At 47.8% G+C, this 16284-nt stretch overlaps 1 protein-coding gene across 1 annotated transcript in view; it reads left to right on the forward strand.

Annotated features, from left to right (window-relative positions):
• Positions 1–16284, forward strand: part of LOC146832948 (uncharacterized) — a 209177-nt gene that overhangs the window by 139099 nt on the left and 53794 nt on the right. The window contains exon 12 of the mRNA XM_085600029.1: positions 5585–5713. Coding sequence (XP_085456155.1) covers positions 5585–5713 — 129 coding nt within the window. The remainder of the gene's footprint in view (positions 1–5584; positions 5714–16284) is intronic.

Consider the following 16284-nt stretch of genomic DNA (forward strand, 5'->3'; position numbering starts at 1 on the left):
GTTATTCTCACTAAGACTTTACCGCATAAAAAATAGTACCGGTAATGAAATATTTACCACACTATCCACCGTTTCCCGGTGTTGGGGCGTCGAGAGTCCAAATGGAGACATACGCGGTGGCTTTGCAGGCCTCGCTGGAGTGTTCTCCTCCTGCCCCTCCTGAGGCCTCGGCGGATCACTCGCCCTGTGCAGGGCCCTCTACGGCGCCGGCGGCAGCTCCGGCCCCGGCGCCAACTGGTTCGGATCCAGGCTTGGAGGATGTGGTACTGTTGGGGTGTGGCTCCTCTGGGGCACCTCCTTCAGGCCACGGCATCTCTGCCTCGCCGCAAACTCCTGCGGGGTCCCTGGGTGTCGCGGGAGGTCGCCAGGGCTTGGGTCACATTACCGAGCCCCTCTTGGTCCTTTGACAATGTGGTCCTGTCTAAGGCCGAGGTGACGCCGCTACGGCGCCGGCAGCAGTTGGACCGTGCGGAGCCACGGGGGTCGGGGGACCCTCCTCGTCCCGCTCCGGGTCGAGGCCGAGGGAAGACCCCTCGTCCCTCTCCGGGCCCTTCTCATCCCTCCCCACAGGCGGCTGCCTCGTTGGAGGGCGAGTCGAAGGTTGAATCGTCCCTGGTGCCGCCACATGGGTTGCCGAGTGATCTTCGCCTCATTCTGTGCCGCGGCTGGCTGAGGGCTTCGTTCCACTCCCCAGGCCCGTCTCGTTTCCCCGCGCAGGTGGCTGCCTCAGCGGGGGTCGGCGTCTTTCCGGTGCCGCCCGAGGCCGGTGCGGTTCCAGCTCTACTCCGGTCTCCGCTCCGGTCTCCGGTGCGGGGTGGCTTGGAGGTGCCTTGTCCGGTGACGCCGGCTGGTTCCGATGTCCTGCCTCAGGCAGCGGACTCTACGGCTCCGCACAGGTGTCGCACCGTGGATTTGTCTTCGGACGCTCCTTCTCCGGAGGCAGGCTGTATATTGGTGTCGTCCTCCCCGGAGACTGGTCGCCGTGTGGTGGCTTTTTTACCGGCATCGAAGGGCGGCTCCCTGCCCTTCCTGAGGCAGAGGTGTTCGTCAGAAGAGCGGCAGGTCCCTCTTTCTTCTGCTCCTTCTGACTTCCAGGTCTGTCCCTTGCCCGTCCCGCTTGGCCTCAGGGGCGGCCGCCTTAGTTTTCACCCGTCGCCCACGGAGGAGCTGCTTTCTCCACAGCGGGGCCCAACGGAGGCGGGGGCGGCCTTCACTCATGCGGTGTCCTTCCTGGGGCCTCGGGCTGTTCTTCATGCTTCTGGCGGCTTGACTGCCGGCGCTGTTCTGGCTGGCAGGCTGCTCTCCATCTGGAGTGGGTTCGCCTTCTTTTCCCTCGTTTCCTTGTGCCCTCTAAGCTTCTTCTTCTTCCGCCTTTCCTGCCTTGGCATTGGGCGGCAGCTATGTTACCTTGTGGGGGAGTGGGGTGCTTCTGCTCTCCGTCCTTACCCTTGGTTCCTCTGCTGTGAGGGCACGAGCCTCTTCAGCCTTCTTTCCCTCCTACATCCCCTTGGGGTCGGTGAGGTTGTGCTGGTGGGGGAAGGTTCCCTTGGCCTGGCAGGGGCAAAGTTCTACCTGGTCCACAGACCTGGTCCCCTGTGGGGCCCTCTGTTCTGCGTTGGCTGGTGGGGTCCTTTCGCAGACCCTCCTTCCCCGTGGGTATTGCTAGGGTATCTATTCTACGTGAAGGAATCTGCGGCTAGTAGTCTCTATCAGATTTACGAGTTACTTACCTTCGGTAACGATGTATCTGATAGAGACGATTCTAGCCGCAGATTCCTTCACGGCCCGCCCTTCCTCCCCTATTCTGCGAGGATCCTTGGGTTGGTCTTCGGTACTCTCCTCCCGGTGGGGGGCTGTGTCTCCTGTGAGTGCCTTCCTTGTTCTTGACGGGTGACTCCATCTGGGGGCAGTTCATTCCTCCTTGGTTCTTTGGAGGATGGGGTTCCAGTGCTCCGGTGCCCTGCTGATCTGGCTACGCCTGGTTGGAGGGGACTGCTTTCTATCCCTGTCCTCCCTTCCTTCCATTGCTATCCTCTGATTGAGGGTCCTCTGGCCATGTCTTGCCCTTATCCTTGTGGGTGGTTGCCCTCTAGGTTGGGGTGGCTTGGAAGTTCGTTGTCCCTGTCTGTATTGGGACTGGTTTCATTCCTTGTTCAGGATGGGGAGGTGGATTTACTTCATGTGCCATGACTTTACACATGTTCTTGCCTTCGGGGCACAGGGATGGGAGGCTGTCTATGTGCTGGCAGAGTGACTGCGCAGGTTTCTGCTTGTTCTTCTTTCTTCTTTCCCTGTCCTTGGGTTCTGCGGTGTTGGCACTACTCTGGTGGTGTTGTTAGTCACCGTTTCTTTCCAATCTTTCTGCTCTTCGCACACTGTTCCCATGCTTTCACAGTTTTTTATCTGGTGGTTCCGCGATGTGGTGCGGAAAAGTTCTCCACAGAAAACTGACGTAGGCGCGCCGGGGCGGGTCTTATGTGACCTCGCTGATGTCACGTATGCAGACGACGCCTGGGCAGAGTCGCGTGATGTCGCCCCGCCCCCGGCGCGCAGGGATGCTGTGGCAAAAAAGTTTCCGGATCAAGTCTCACGCCTGGGGATAATTCTACGTGAAGGAACCTGCGGCTAGAATCGTCTCTACAAGATACATCGTTACCGAAGGTAAGTAACTCGTACTATTGGTTTACACCTGTTTGCCAAATTTCATTTACTTATAAGTCCATTGTAAGGTGGTATCACATTTACCCAGGGCTTGTAAATTAAATGCTGCTAATAGGCCTGCAAAAGACACACAGCACTGCAGCACTGCTTTTGCCACCCACAGAAGTAGCCTTTCAAGCCTGCCTCAAGCCTGCCACTGCAGGGACTGTGTGTGCAGTTTACTGTCACTCAACTTGGCATTTAAAACTAATTGCCAAGTCTTAAATGCCCCTTTGTATTACAAATAGGTCACCCCTAAGGTAGGCCCTGGGTAGCCGTATGGGCAGGGTGCTGTGTAAGTAAAAGGTAGGCATGTTTGATTTACTTATAAGTCCCTTGTAAAGTGGTGTCCCATATGCCCAGTGCCTGCAAATTCAATGCTACTAGTAGGACTGCAGCACTGCTTGTGCCAACCACAAAAAAGCCTTTCAAACCTGCCTCAGGCCTGCTACTGCAGGGTCAGTGTGCGCATTTTACTTCCACTCAACTTGGCATTTAAAACTACTTGCCAAGCCTTAAACTCCCCTTTTATTACACATATGTCAACCATAAGGTAGGCCCTAGGTATCCCTAAGGGCAGGGTGTTGTGCAAGTAAAAGGTAAGGCATGTATTTTTATGTTTTAAATGTCCTGGTAGTGACAAACAGATTATTTCGTTTTTCACTGCTGTGAGGCCCACGCCTCTCATAGGCTAGCATTGTTCCTGATCAGAAAGGAGTGGTATTGCCATGTTTGGTATGCTTAGAATGGCAGTGATAAATCCCACTTACTTGTGAAGTTGTATTTCAAATCACTATTTTAGAAATGCCACTTTTACAAAGTGGGCATTTCTCTGTGCTCATAACTCTGTGCTTTGCAGCCTGTCTCCAATACACGTATGGGCTGGTTGACAGCTAAACTTTGTGCATTCTCTCCAAACAGTCACAACACAGGGAGGGATGGGTGTGACAGGGGATACATCTGCATTCATCTGAATATTGATAGACTTCCTGGGATGGAAGAGGGAGAGGTGGTTCACACTTAACATTTATATAGGTTGTGTCCTGCCCTCACACAAAGGGCTGATTTACCATCTACTGATCGTCTGGAGCCAGGACTGGGTTGAAAGGAATTGTTGCACACTTCTAAGGGTTCCTCTGAAGTCACCCCTTGACCAAAGACATTTTTGAGTATAAGTGCTGGGGTTCTGACGCCATATTTTTAGACACTGTGTGGGACTTGTAACCAGACACTGCTGACTCTACAAACTGTGCATTGCCAGACAACTGTGGTGCTGCCAGGAGGAACCACCACTGGGACTACTTGCTTTGTTTTGCTGGACTGCTGCCTGCTGGAGGAACTGCCGCTCTACAATTTCACTTTTGGGCTGGCCTGCCTGACACTCTCTTTGTGCCTCAAGTGTTCTGTTAGGACTTGTTGGCTTGCCCCCTTTTCACCATTTCAGGATCATCAGATTGCGCCTTGAGCACCTCTGCCATGGGACTCTGTCTCTGTGAGTCTGGCTGCAGCGTGCTCTCACAAGGAGCTGTTATTGAGGGCACCTTTGGAAAAGTTGCTACAACCCAGTGCATGCTGAGAACTGGATTCCAACTAACCACATGTTTTCTCCCTGTATTCCATCCCCCAAATCAGAGTATGATGAGCATTACTCATTGCTCTGTGTTGCCCGATCAGCGTGTGACTGATCTGCCATGCTGCACAAAGGGAGCCGCTTCCTTGGGCATCCAGACATTGCCCCACCAAAGAGTTGTCTGTCTCCCATCCGTGGGACTTGGGGTGCATTGGCTGTGCATGCTAAGCCACCTTTGGTTCAAGCAGTGTTGCCGAGGCAACTAGAAGAAACTTTGTATTGTCAATGCTGCTGGGACCCGCCCCCCAAGGGAAGCCTGGGTTTGGGCACTGCGGGCCTGCTTCAAAGGCTCACCAATGATCACAGCACCACACAGAGGAGCCCTCCCCTTTCCCGGTCGACGACCAGGTCAGAAGTGACCTCAGAGGCGTCTGGTCCGAAAGGGGATGCACAGTGTCTTCAGCAGCTGCACCGCGTGCTTGCACTTGGCTAATCTGCACGCGGGGGACCAAGTGTGGCCTCCCCGCTAGGATCTTCAGTGTGTACCCCCCTTTGGGCCATACCCTGGGCACTTGATCTGTCATGGTATCCCGGGGTGAGACCTCGACGGAGGTCCCCGATCACCACTAGAAACTAGCCTTCGTTAGGGACAGAACTGTTGTGGCAGGAGTTACCGTAACAAGGCTAGTAGGCGAGCATGTGCTTCTGTGCCCTACGTTTTAGGCCTGATGCCCTGGAAGCCCATAGAAATTACCATAACCAGGCTAGAGGGAGCTCAGAAGCTTTTGTGCCCGCTTTGGTTGTATTTTGTGATTTATATGCTTTTCTTGCAAATAGGTGTCTGTCTCTGAAGATACTGCATTCCTGTGAAAACTATCTATGTGTCACATGCATGCAAAGTAATATTTATGTCATGCAAAGTATTTACTGATGTATGTCGTTTTTATTCATGCCTTGGTCAGGATAACAAGTACTACGTGAGTAACTGCATAGTGTGCACAGTAGTTATGATTCATGTTGTTTTGTCTGGTTTTATGTACAATATACTATATATTTTCATATAAGCCTGCGTGGAGTCTTTTTTGTGGTGTATTCATGGTACTGCTGTATGAGTGTGTTGCACAGACGAATTACACTTTCCCTCTGATGATAAGTCTGCCTGCTCTGCTGTCAGAGGGTGAGCACAAGTTATCGTTGGTGTGTAACTAACTTGCCCTGGCTAGAGTGGTGGGTTCTGCCTGGCTTAGGTGAATACCCTCGCCAACCAGAAACCCCATTTTTAACAACCAGCTGTATCCTTTCTGCCTCCCTCAGACCCGCATGCCTGCTGGAAGAAAAGGCCTGACTTGGGAAGAGGACCCTGGGCTCCTGTACAGCACAGAACTCTCTGTAGAAATCCCTTCAAGCGACTCTCTCCAGAAACTGGAGGTTGCACACTGCCAGGTATGTCAACAGAGGCAGAAAAACATGCTAGGTAGATCATCCGGTAAGCATCAGCCCTACCAGGTGCCTCATTAACTAGGCACAAGTACATCACCCCCGAAGCACAAACATTGCCTGGTGCACCAATCCCAAAGTTACAAACTATGTCAATTACATCTGGCTGGCATTATTACTGCCATGTACATCACTTACAAACACTGTCAGAAACCTCACCTGAGAGGCGTACAACCCGAAGGTCACTTCAGCTGTGAGGCATAAGACTGCCAGAAACCTTGCCTGAGAGGCGTACATTATGCCACGCACTTCATACCATACCATACCATACCATGACAGGCCTTGCCATACCATACAATGACAGGCCATACCATATCATACCATACTATACAATATCAGGCCATACAATGCCATACCACACTATACCATATCATACTATACAATGACAGGCCATAGCACTCCATACCAAACTATACAATGATAGGCCATACCATATCATCCCATACCATAAAATGACAGCCAATACAATACCATACCACATCATACCATGCAATACCATAACCCATAACAAACCATACTATATAATGACAAGCCATACCCTACAATACCATACTATGAGAGGTCATTCAATATGGACTTTTGTGTATTGTAGACATCATTTTCTTTTGTGTCCCTACCACCCACTGTCCTTGTGGCTTTTGACCAATCACTCTAATCCCATACAATACAATGACAGTCCATACCATACCGTATTATACAATGACAGGCCCTAATATACTATACTGTACTATACAATGACAGGCCACACCACACAGTACTATATTATACAATGAAAGCCATACCATACAAAACTTACCATTCCATCAAATAAATTTACAGGTCATACCATATGGAGTGTGCATGCCACTACATTTTCAGACTTTTGTTGTTTCAGTTATATTGCAGAAATGATATTGCTTCATGTTGCCCTCTCTTTCTCTGTCCGTGTTCTTTTGCATCCTCCCACCCTCTGACCCTGTGGTTTTGACCACTCTCTCTGGCACCATACCATACCATTTAATACAATGCTAAACTATACAATGACAGTCCGTACCATACTGTACTATACTATACAATAACAGGCCACAACATACTGTACTATACTATACAATGACAGGCCATACAATACCATTCCATACCATAAATTGACAGCCAATCCAATACCATACGATGTCAGCCATACCATGAACTGTAACAAACCACACTATATAATGACAAGCCATACCATAAATACCTTACAATGGCAGGTCATTCAATACGTACTTTTGATGTTTTAGTTATATTGTAGACATAATATTATTTTGTCTTGCCCTCTATGTCTCCACCCATGTGCGTATGCACCTCTTCCTACCACCCTGTGTCCTTGTTACTTTTGCCCAATCTCTCTGTTACCAAATCATACAATACCATGCTGTACAATGTCAGGCCATATACCATACCACATCATACCATACCATACCATGACAGACCATACCACACTATACCATGCTATGACAACCCATACCATACCATACCAAACCATACCATGCCATGCTATACAATGACAACATACCGAACCATACCATACCTTGAAAGGCCATACCGCATGATACCATACGAAATCATACCATATCACACCATGACAGGTATTACTATACCATGCAATGTCAGGCCATCCCATTTCATACCAAACCATACCATACCATACTCTACAGTGACAAGCCAAAACATTCTATAACGCGACAAGCCATTACATATCATGTCATACTAAACAATGACAGCCATACCATGCTGTTCCCTACTATCCAATGGCAGACCATACCCAGTGCTTAATTTGAGCCGGTAGTTTGAGGGGCTCAGCACCGGCACTTAATAGTCAACACCGGCACTTATGATAACTTCCACACGGTGGCACTGTTTGCGCAATTAAAAAATGAGGAGTACAACAGTTTATTAATTCAATATACTTTAAAAACAACTAATACCAGTTGCCCAAGCCATTCTTATAGCTTTTAGGGGGCCTTGAACAGTCTGAAATATCGCAGTTGTAGAAGTGTGATCGTTACTAGTTGTGTGGGTGCCATCATTAGCAGCACTAGCCGTGGCCATAGATGGTGCAAGCTGTGGTAGCTTCCTGACGATGGCCCTGGCACTTATTGTTTTACAAATTAAGCACTGACCATACCATACTATACTATGAAGTACAATGGCATACAATACCATTCTATTCAGCGACAGGCATATTATATTATACCATTAAGTACTATGCAATGACGGGCCACACCATAGCATAACCCACCATACCATACAATACAATGTCATGCCGTCTCATACCATAACCTTCCATTCCATACCTTAGCACACCTCACCTTTCCATGGCATACCTTATAACGACAGGCCATACCATACTATACCATACTGTACAATGAAAGACCATACCATACCATGCTATACCATACCATACCATGACTTGCCATTCCATATCATGCCATACAATCACAGGCCATACCATACCATGCCATGCTGTGCCATTTTATAAAGTACAATACATTGACAAGCCATACCATATTATACTATATGATACAATGAAAGACAATACCATACCATGCTATATGATGATAGGGGGGAACAACCTTTACAACGCAACTTTTACAACGCACTACCTTTACAACGCATTTTTTACAACGCATAATCCATTACAACGCATGACATTACAACGCATGACACTACAACGCATTTTTAAAAACTACCTTTACAACGCATTCCATTACAACGCATACTACCATTACAACGCATACCATTACAACGCATAATATTACACTACACTATCCAACACTTACCTTACTGTTGCACCCCCTGGAGTTAGAATAGTAATTTTTACCCCTATACTATCCAACACTTACCCTACTGATGCACGCCCTGGAGTTAGAATAGTAATTTTTACCCCTATACTATCCAACACTTACCCTACTGTTGCACCCCCTGGAGTTAGAATAGTAATTTTTACCCCTATACTATCCAACACTTACCCTACTGTTGCACCCCCTGGAGTTAGAATAGTAATTTTTACCCCTATACTATCCAACACTTACCCTACTGTTGCACCCCCTGGAGTTAGAATAGTAATTTTTACCCCTATACTATCCAACACTTACCCTACTGTTGCACCCCCTGGAGTTAGAATAGTAATTTTTACCCCTATACTATCCAACACTTACCCCACTGTTGCACCCCCTGGAGTTAGAATAGTAATTTTTACCCCTATACTATCCAACACTTACCCACCTGTTGCACCCCCTGGAGTTAGAAAAGTAACTTTTACCCCTATACTATCTAATACTTACCTTAAATGTAATTTAATATTATGCGTTGTAATGGTATGTGTTGTAAAGGTAGTATGCGTTGTAATGGAAATGCGTTGTAAAGGTATTTTTTAAAAATGCGTTGTAGTGTCATGCGTTGTAATGTCATGCGTTGTAATGGATTATGCGTTGTAAAAAATGCGTTGTAAGTGCATGCGTTGTAAAAGTGTGCGTTGTAACGTCATACATCCGATGATAGGTCATACCATGCCATGCCATACCATACAATACCACACCATACCATACCAGGCCATACCATACCACACAATATCTGGTTATACCATACCATACAATATTTATAATGACAAGTCAAAACATACTATACAATGCCATACCATACTATACAATGTCAGGCCATACTATACCATACCATGCTATACAATGACAGGCCATACCATATTATATTATTATTATTATTATTACTTTATGCGATCAAAAATATGATCATTCACATCATAAAACAAGCATTGGCATAGCCAATAGGTCTCGCTTTTGGGACGTTCTAAGTATTTAGTTATACAGCACAATATCCTTGGTGCAACCACATCAACTGTTGCTTAGCTAAACACTTATAAGGTCCCAAAGGCGAGACCTATTGGCTATGCCAATGCTTGGTGTGGTTGTGTGTGTGGTTGTGTGTGGTTGTGTGTGTGTGTGTAGTTTGTGTGTGGTTGTGTGTGTGTGGTTGTGTGTGTGTGGTTGTATTTGTGGTTGTGTGGTTGTGGTTGTGTGTGTGTGGTTGTGTGTGTGGTTGTGTGTGTGTGTGTGGGGTTGTGGTTGTGTGTGTGGTTGTGTGTGTGTGGTTGTGGGTGTGGTTGTGTGTGTGGTAGTGTGTGTGGTTGTGGGTGCGGGTGTGGGTGCGGTTGTGGGTGTGGTTGTGGGTGTGTGTGTGGTTGTGTGTGTGGTTCTGTGTGTGTTTGTGGTTGTGTGTGTGTGTGGTTATGTGTGTGTGGTTGTGTATGTGGATGTTTGTGTGGTTGTGTGTGTGTGGTTGTGTGTGTGGTTGTGTTTGTGTGTGTGGTTGTGTGTGGTTGTGTGTGTGGTAGTGTGTGTGGTTCTGTGTGTGTGGCTGTGTGTGTGGTTGTTGTGTGTGTGGTTGTGTGTGTGGGGGGTTGTGTGTGTGTGGTTGTGTGTGTGGTTGTGGGTGTGGTTGTGTGGCTGTACATGTGTGTGTGGTTGTGTGTGTGTGTGGTTGTGTGTGTGGTTCTGTGTGTATGGTTGTGTGTGTGGTTGTGTGTGGTTGTGGTTGTGTGGTTGTGTGGGTGTGTGTGTGGTTGTTGTGGGTGTGGTTGTGTGTGTGTGTGGTTGTGGTTGTGTGTATGTGTGGTTGTGTGTGTGTGTGGTTGTGTGGTTGTGTGTGTGGTTGTGTGTGTGTGTGGTTGTGTGTGTGTGTGTTTATGCTTGTGTGTGTGGTTGTGTGTGTGGTTGTGGTTGTGTGTGTGGTTGTGCATGTGGTTGTGGTTGTATGTGTGGTTGTGGGTGTGGTTGTGTGTGTGTGTGTGTGTGTATGTGGTTGTGTGTGTGTGTGGTTGTGTGTGGTTGTGTGGGTGGTTGTGTGGGTGGTTGTGTGTGTGGTTGTGTGTGTGTGTGGTTGTGTGTGTGGTTGTGTGTGTGTGGTTGTGGTTGTGTGTGTGTGGTTGGTTGTGTGTGGTTGGTTGTGTATGTGGTTGTGTGTGTGTGGTTGTGTGTGTGGTTGTGTGTGTGTTTGTGTGTGTGGTTGTGTGTGTGTGGTGTGTGTGTGTGTAGTTGTGTGTGTGTGGTTGTGTGTGTTGTGTGTGTGGTTTTGGTTGTGTGTGTAGTTGTGGTTGTGTGTGTGTGGCTGTGTGTGTGGGGTTGTGTGTGTGTGTGGTTGTGGATGTGGTTGGGTGTGGTTGTGGTTGTATGTGGTTGTAAATGTGGTTGTGTGTGTGTGGTTGTGTGTGTGTGTGTGTGTGTGTGGTTGTGGTTGTGTGTGGTTTTGTGTGTGTCTGTGGTTGGGTGTGTGGTTGTGTGTGTGTGGTTGTGTGTGTGGTTGGGTGTGGTTGTGTGTGTGTGTGGTTGTGTGGCTGTGTGTGGTTGTGGGTGTGGTTGTGTGGTTGTACGTGTGTGTGTGTGTGTGCAGTTGTGGTTGTGTGTGTAGTTGTGGTTGTGTGTGTGTGGTTGTGTGTGGTTGTGTGTGTGGTTGTGTGTGTGTGGTTGTGTGTGGTTGTGTGTGTGTGGTTGGGTGTGGTTGTGTGTGTGGTTGTGTGTGCGGTTGAGTGTGTGGTTGTTGTGTGGGTGTGGTTGTGGGTGTGGTTGTGTGTGGTTGTGTGGTTGTGTGTATGTGTGTGGTTGTGTGTGTGTGTGGTTGTGTGTGTGGTTGTGTGTGTGGTTGTGGTTGTGTGTGTGACAGTAATACTAAAAGCATCTCAAAATAAAGGAACACAAACATCGAGTTTGTGGAAAGAGAAATCACGTTGTAAGTCAAATGGGCGCAGCAAAGCATTAACACAACAACAAAACAAAATCACTTAGCGAAGACTGAGTGCTGATAATTGCAGCAGGGGGTCCCTCAGGGCTCAATTTTGAGCCCGACCCTTTTTAATCTGTATGTGGCTCCCTTCGCTGAGATTGCTGAAGGCTTTGGGATCAGAGTGGTATCCTATGCCGATGACACCCAGTTGGTTGTAGCCCTGACTCAGGGACAACAATCGGCGGCTCCCAACTTGGTGGCATGCCTTCAAGAACTTGCATCCTGGATGGACAAAAACTGTTTAAAACTTAACGGCGATAAGACCGAGGTACTGGTGGTGGGAAAAGCACCTTCTGTCTGGTCGTCTGCTTGGTGGCCGCAGAATTTGGGTCCCACCCCTGCTCCCTGTGCCCAGGCAAAAAACCTAGGGGTCTGGATGGATTCTCACCTTTCTTTTGAATATCATACCAGACGGGTTGCGGGAGCCTGTTTTGGAGTACTAAAGGGACTCAGAAAGACATTGGACATATTGCCTGCTGCAGCCAGGAAGACCTTAGTTCACACACTCGTGACTTCCCGCCTCGACTATGGGAATGTTCTCTACGTGGGTGCTACAGAGAGGTGTGTGCAGAGACTCCAATGCGTGCAGAACGCAGCGGCTCGATTAGTCCTGATGCGACCGAGGAGAGCCCCCTCTAAACCGGCTCTTACCTCCTTACACTGGCTTCCAATTCGGGAACGAGTTCGTTTTAAGGCGCTATGTGTGTGCCACCGCATTATGCATGGGACCTCACCGGACTATCTGCGGAACCTCCTCACCCCCTACATTCCTACCCGCCGCCTTAGGTCTGAGGGGATGGGTTTGGTTTGTATCCCTGCGGTTAAGAAAGCCAGGATGGGGGGCCGCTCTTTTCGATTTCTGGCGGCCCAACTCTGGAACAAACTTCCAGTGAGCCTCCGACTGGAGCCCTTTGAAGGCATTTTTAGGAAGAAACTTAAGACCATCCTGTTCCCTCCTGGATAGATCCCAGTATTCTGCTCTTGCTGCCTCACCGTAGCGCGGGGACACACTGTTTTTAGTGTAACCAGGCGCTTTATAAGTTCGTTAATAATAATAATAATGGATACACACAACCCATCATCTTAAGAGTTCGATTGCAGCCGATGTGCACTCAAACCTGCCCCCTCCTTGTGAGTTGCACCCCATATTTCATGAGTTGTAACTGCTGCACCCACCATAGCGCTTTGAGATCTAAAGCGCTACATAGGTCTAATTGATTAACCAGTCGCCAACATGCTGTGCTTTTAAAGAGAATGTGCCAAAAGTTTCCAGCTTCCTCATCATGTCCTCATGAAAGCGCCAATGAAAGGACTCCCTGAATGGTGCAACGGACGTGAAGCATCCGCTGCGATCAGAAATAAACACTGTGAACGTTGTCCAGTTTCACAGTAACATTTCCTTAATGTTCTTTAAGTCACAAAACAGTAATACTAAAAGCATCTCAAAATAAAGGAACACAAACATCGAGTTTGTGGAAAGAGAAAGCACATTGTAAGTCAAACGGGCGCAGCAAAGCATTAACACAACATGTTCTTTGATGTTTGATGTTCATTGAACGAGAACATCAAAGGGGCGCCGCGAAAGTGGTCGCGGGCGCTTAATGAGCATGACGAGGTTTGCCAGCCTTTGCTCCTAAGCGCGCGCCCGCGCACATGCACTGTAGCTCTAGGCTGGCCATGGTAGCTTTTTTTGAGCCCTCACAAAAAGTCTCGCCAGACCAGCGCATGCGCTGGGTCAGGCGAGACCTAAAAACAGTACATCAGGAAAAAAACAATTAATATTGCGTTAAGAGAATGTTCATTAAGATACCCATTAAAAAACAGAGTTATAAGTCCTATAAAAACACAATGAGCAGGATCAATCATAGAAACAGGTTGAGCTAAATAGGCACAACAATGTTCAGAGACTGGTTAACACATTTTGACCTCTTCCACCAGGCAAAGAGCAAAAATCTCGAAATAGCAAATACTAGCCAGCTTGTAGTATCTGATTTAAAAATGCGTGTGGCTTCCAAAGGACACCTAAAAGAAAGCATACGGCAGACAGGAGCTATCCAAGTTTTTCTACAATCAGCATAGGAGGGACAACAAAAGAGAAAATGCTCAATATACAATGACAGGCCATACCATATTATATAATGACAGGCCTTACCATACTATAGCATGCCATGCCATAAAATAGAATAGCATACCATACCATACAATACCACCCCATCCCATAACACGCCATGCCACACAATGTCTGGTTATACCATACAATAACAAACAATATTTATAATGGCAAGTCAAAACATACAATGACAAGCCATATCATACCAAAGTCAGGCCATACTATACCACACCATGCAATACAATGAAGGCCATACCATAACATACTATACAGTGACAGGCCTTACCATACAATACCATGCCATGTCATACAGTAGCATAACATACCATACCATACACTACCATACTATAAAATGACATGCCTTACCATACAATACCATGCCATGTCATACAGTAGCATAGCATAACATACCATAACATACACTACCATACTATACAATGACAGGCCTTACCATACTATTATATGCCATGCCACACAGTAGCATAGCATAGCATACAATACAATGCCATACTATACAGTGGCAGGCCACAACATAGTCCATGTCAGACCATAGGACTTCATACCATACTCTACAATGACAGACCTTACCATACTACACCATGCCATACGATGACAGAGCATACCATACTATACATTGTCAGGTCATACCATACCATACCATTCAATGACAGGCTCTACATACCATACCATACCATAGTATACTATAAAAATGATTGGCAATAACATACAATACCATACTATAAAATGACCTGCCTTACCATGCTATACTATGTCATACAATGGCAGGGCATACATACCATGCAATGTCATGCCATCCCATACCATAGCATACTATTCAATAACAGGCCATACCATACCATGCTTTATAATGATGGGCTATAATATATATATATATATATATTTTTTTTTATTTTTTATTTATTTATTTTGGAGTGAATAATCAAGGTGGCGTACACATCTACTCGCCTACAACCCTTAGGGCCGGCTGCTTTGTATCCAATAATCATTGCATGTCTCAGCATTTCCCACATCCCGGAGGCCGGGTATCGCTGTCTTATACATACCAGAATACAATATCTTTATACATGAATGCCGCCCACCATGCATATTCTTATAGTCCGGTCCCTAAGTGGGAGCACAAAGTTTTCTTCTTTAAAATTCGCCAAACTTAACATCAACACCCACCTCCCCCCCCTCCCACAACTCTTGAAAGGCCCTGTCAGTTGCTCCCGGAGGCTCCCCCTCACACTCAATGCCCATTCTGGTCCTCTCGTCCAATGGCTCTGTTTCACCGAACCGCTGCGTGCACATACCAACCGTGTTGCGTGACCCACTATACCCTCCAGTTCTCGTTGTGCAACATGGTATGCATGCACCCCTCTGCGTGCCATAAGTTAGAACTGCGCTAGCTGTCGTCTAACACTCTTAGCCTGCCTCCGAGTCTGGAGCAAGCGCCTCCTCCTCCCCCACACTAGGACCCGCACCCGCTCCCCCACTCCTGAGATAGTCCGCATACAATCCCCAAAAGTTCATTGGCCTGCTCCTCGGAGGGAACAGTTCACTAAACAACTCCGACTGCGTACAGCAATATAGCGCGTCTCGCTTCCATTGCTCCATTGTGGGCCTCGCATCCAGCCCAAAGCAACTCTGCGTTTGGCTATTAACATGCCCATATCTACCAGCCTACGCGCTGCCTTTGGGAGCCCCCTCGTATGTCCCAATAACGCAACCGCGGGATCCAGTACCAGGTCTAAGTCAGCTATCTCTCCAATCTGCCGAAATACATCCTCCCAGAATTTAGCCACGCCGGGGCAGTACCATGCTAAATGAATGAAATCTGCCACTGGGTGCGCACACCTTTCACACTCCGACCCCTCACGCAAGCCATACCTGTACAGCCTGTCCGGCGTGTAATAGACTCTATTTATAAAATTGAAATGAACAAGTCTATGCCTGCCATGCAGCGATATGCGATGCGTGCCCGCACAACAGTATGACCACATGGCATCATCTATTGCTGTGCCCAGGTCTCGTTGCCCGGCCAACCGGGCCTTGGTATATTTCTGGGACCTCTGTGACAAAGCTATAGAATATAATTTGGATGTCATCTTGCGAGGGCTCTTGTGCTTAATAAGGTACGACAATTCCGGGACATCCGGCGCCTCAGCCATATCATCTCCTAGATGTTGTCGCAATGCGCCTCTAACCCTGTGAAACTGAAACCGCTGCAATTGTGTACTGGTGTCCACTATCGATACTACATCATCCCACGTTTTGGCAATCCCGTCCTTAAACAAGTCTCCCTCCCAGTATGCCCAATCTGCTAAGGGACTGCACAACCCCGCGTTCCCCGCATGGTGCCAACCAGACCGCCCACTCCAGCGGCATGGCTGGGGAGTATAACAGCGCCCCCGCAGTCCTCTGCAGTATCCAATTCCACGCATGCCTAGTAGTATTTAATGAATCTAAAAAACCCGTCCTACGACCTGCGGACTCAAACAAAATCGCTGGCAATGGAAGAGGTGCAGCAAACAGTCTCTCAAGTTTTAGATATGGAATCGTGTCATCGCCGTGCACCCAGTTATGCGCCTGTGCT

This window comes from Triturus cristatus, chromosome 4_2 (genome assembly GCF_964204655.1).
Source record: "Triturus cristatus chromosome 4_2, aTriCri1.1, whole genome shotgun sequence".
Classification (NCBI taxonomy): Eukaryota; Metazoa; Chordata; class Amphibia; order Caudata; family Salamandridae; genus Triturus; species Triturus cristatus.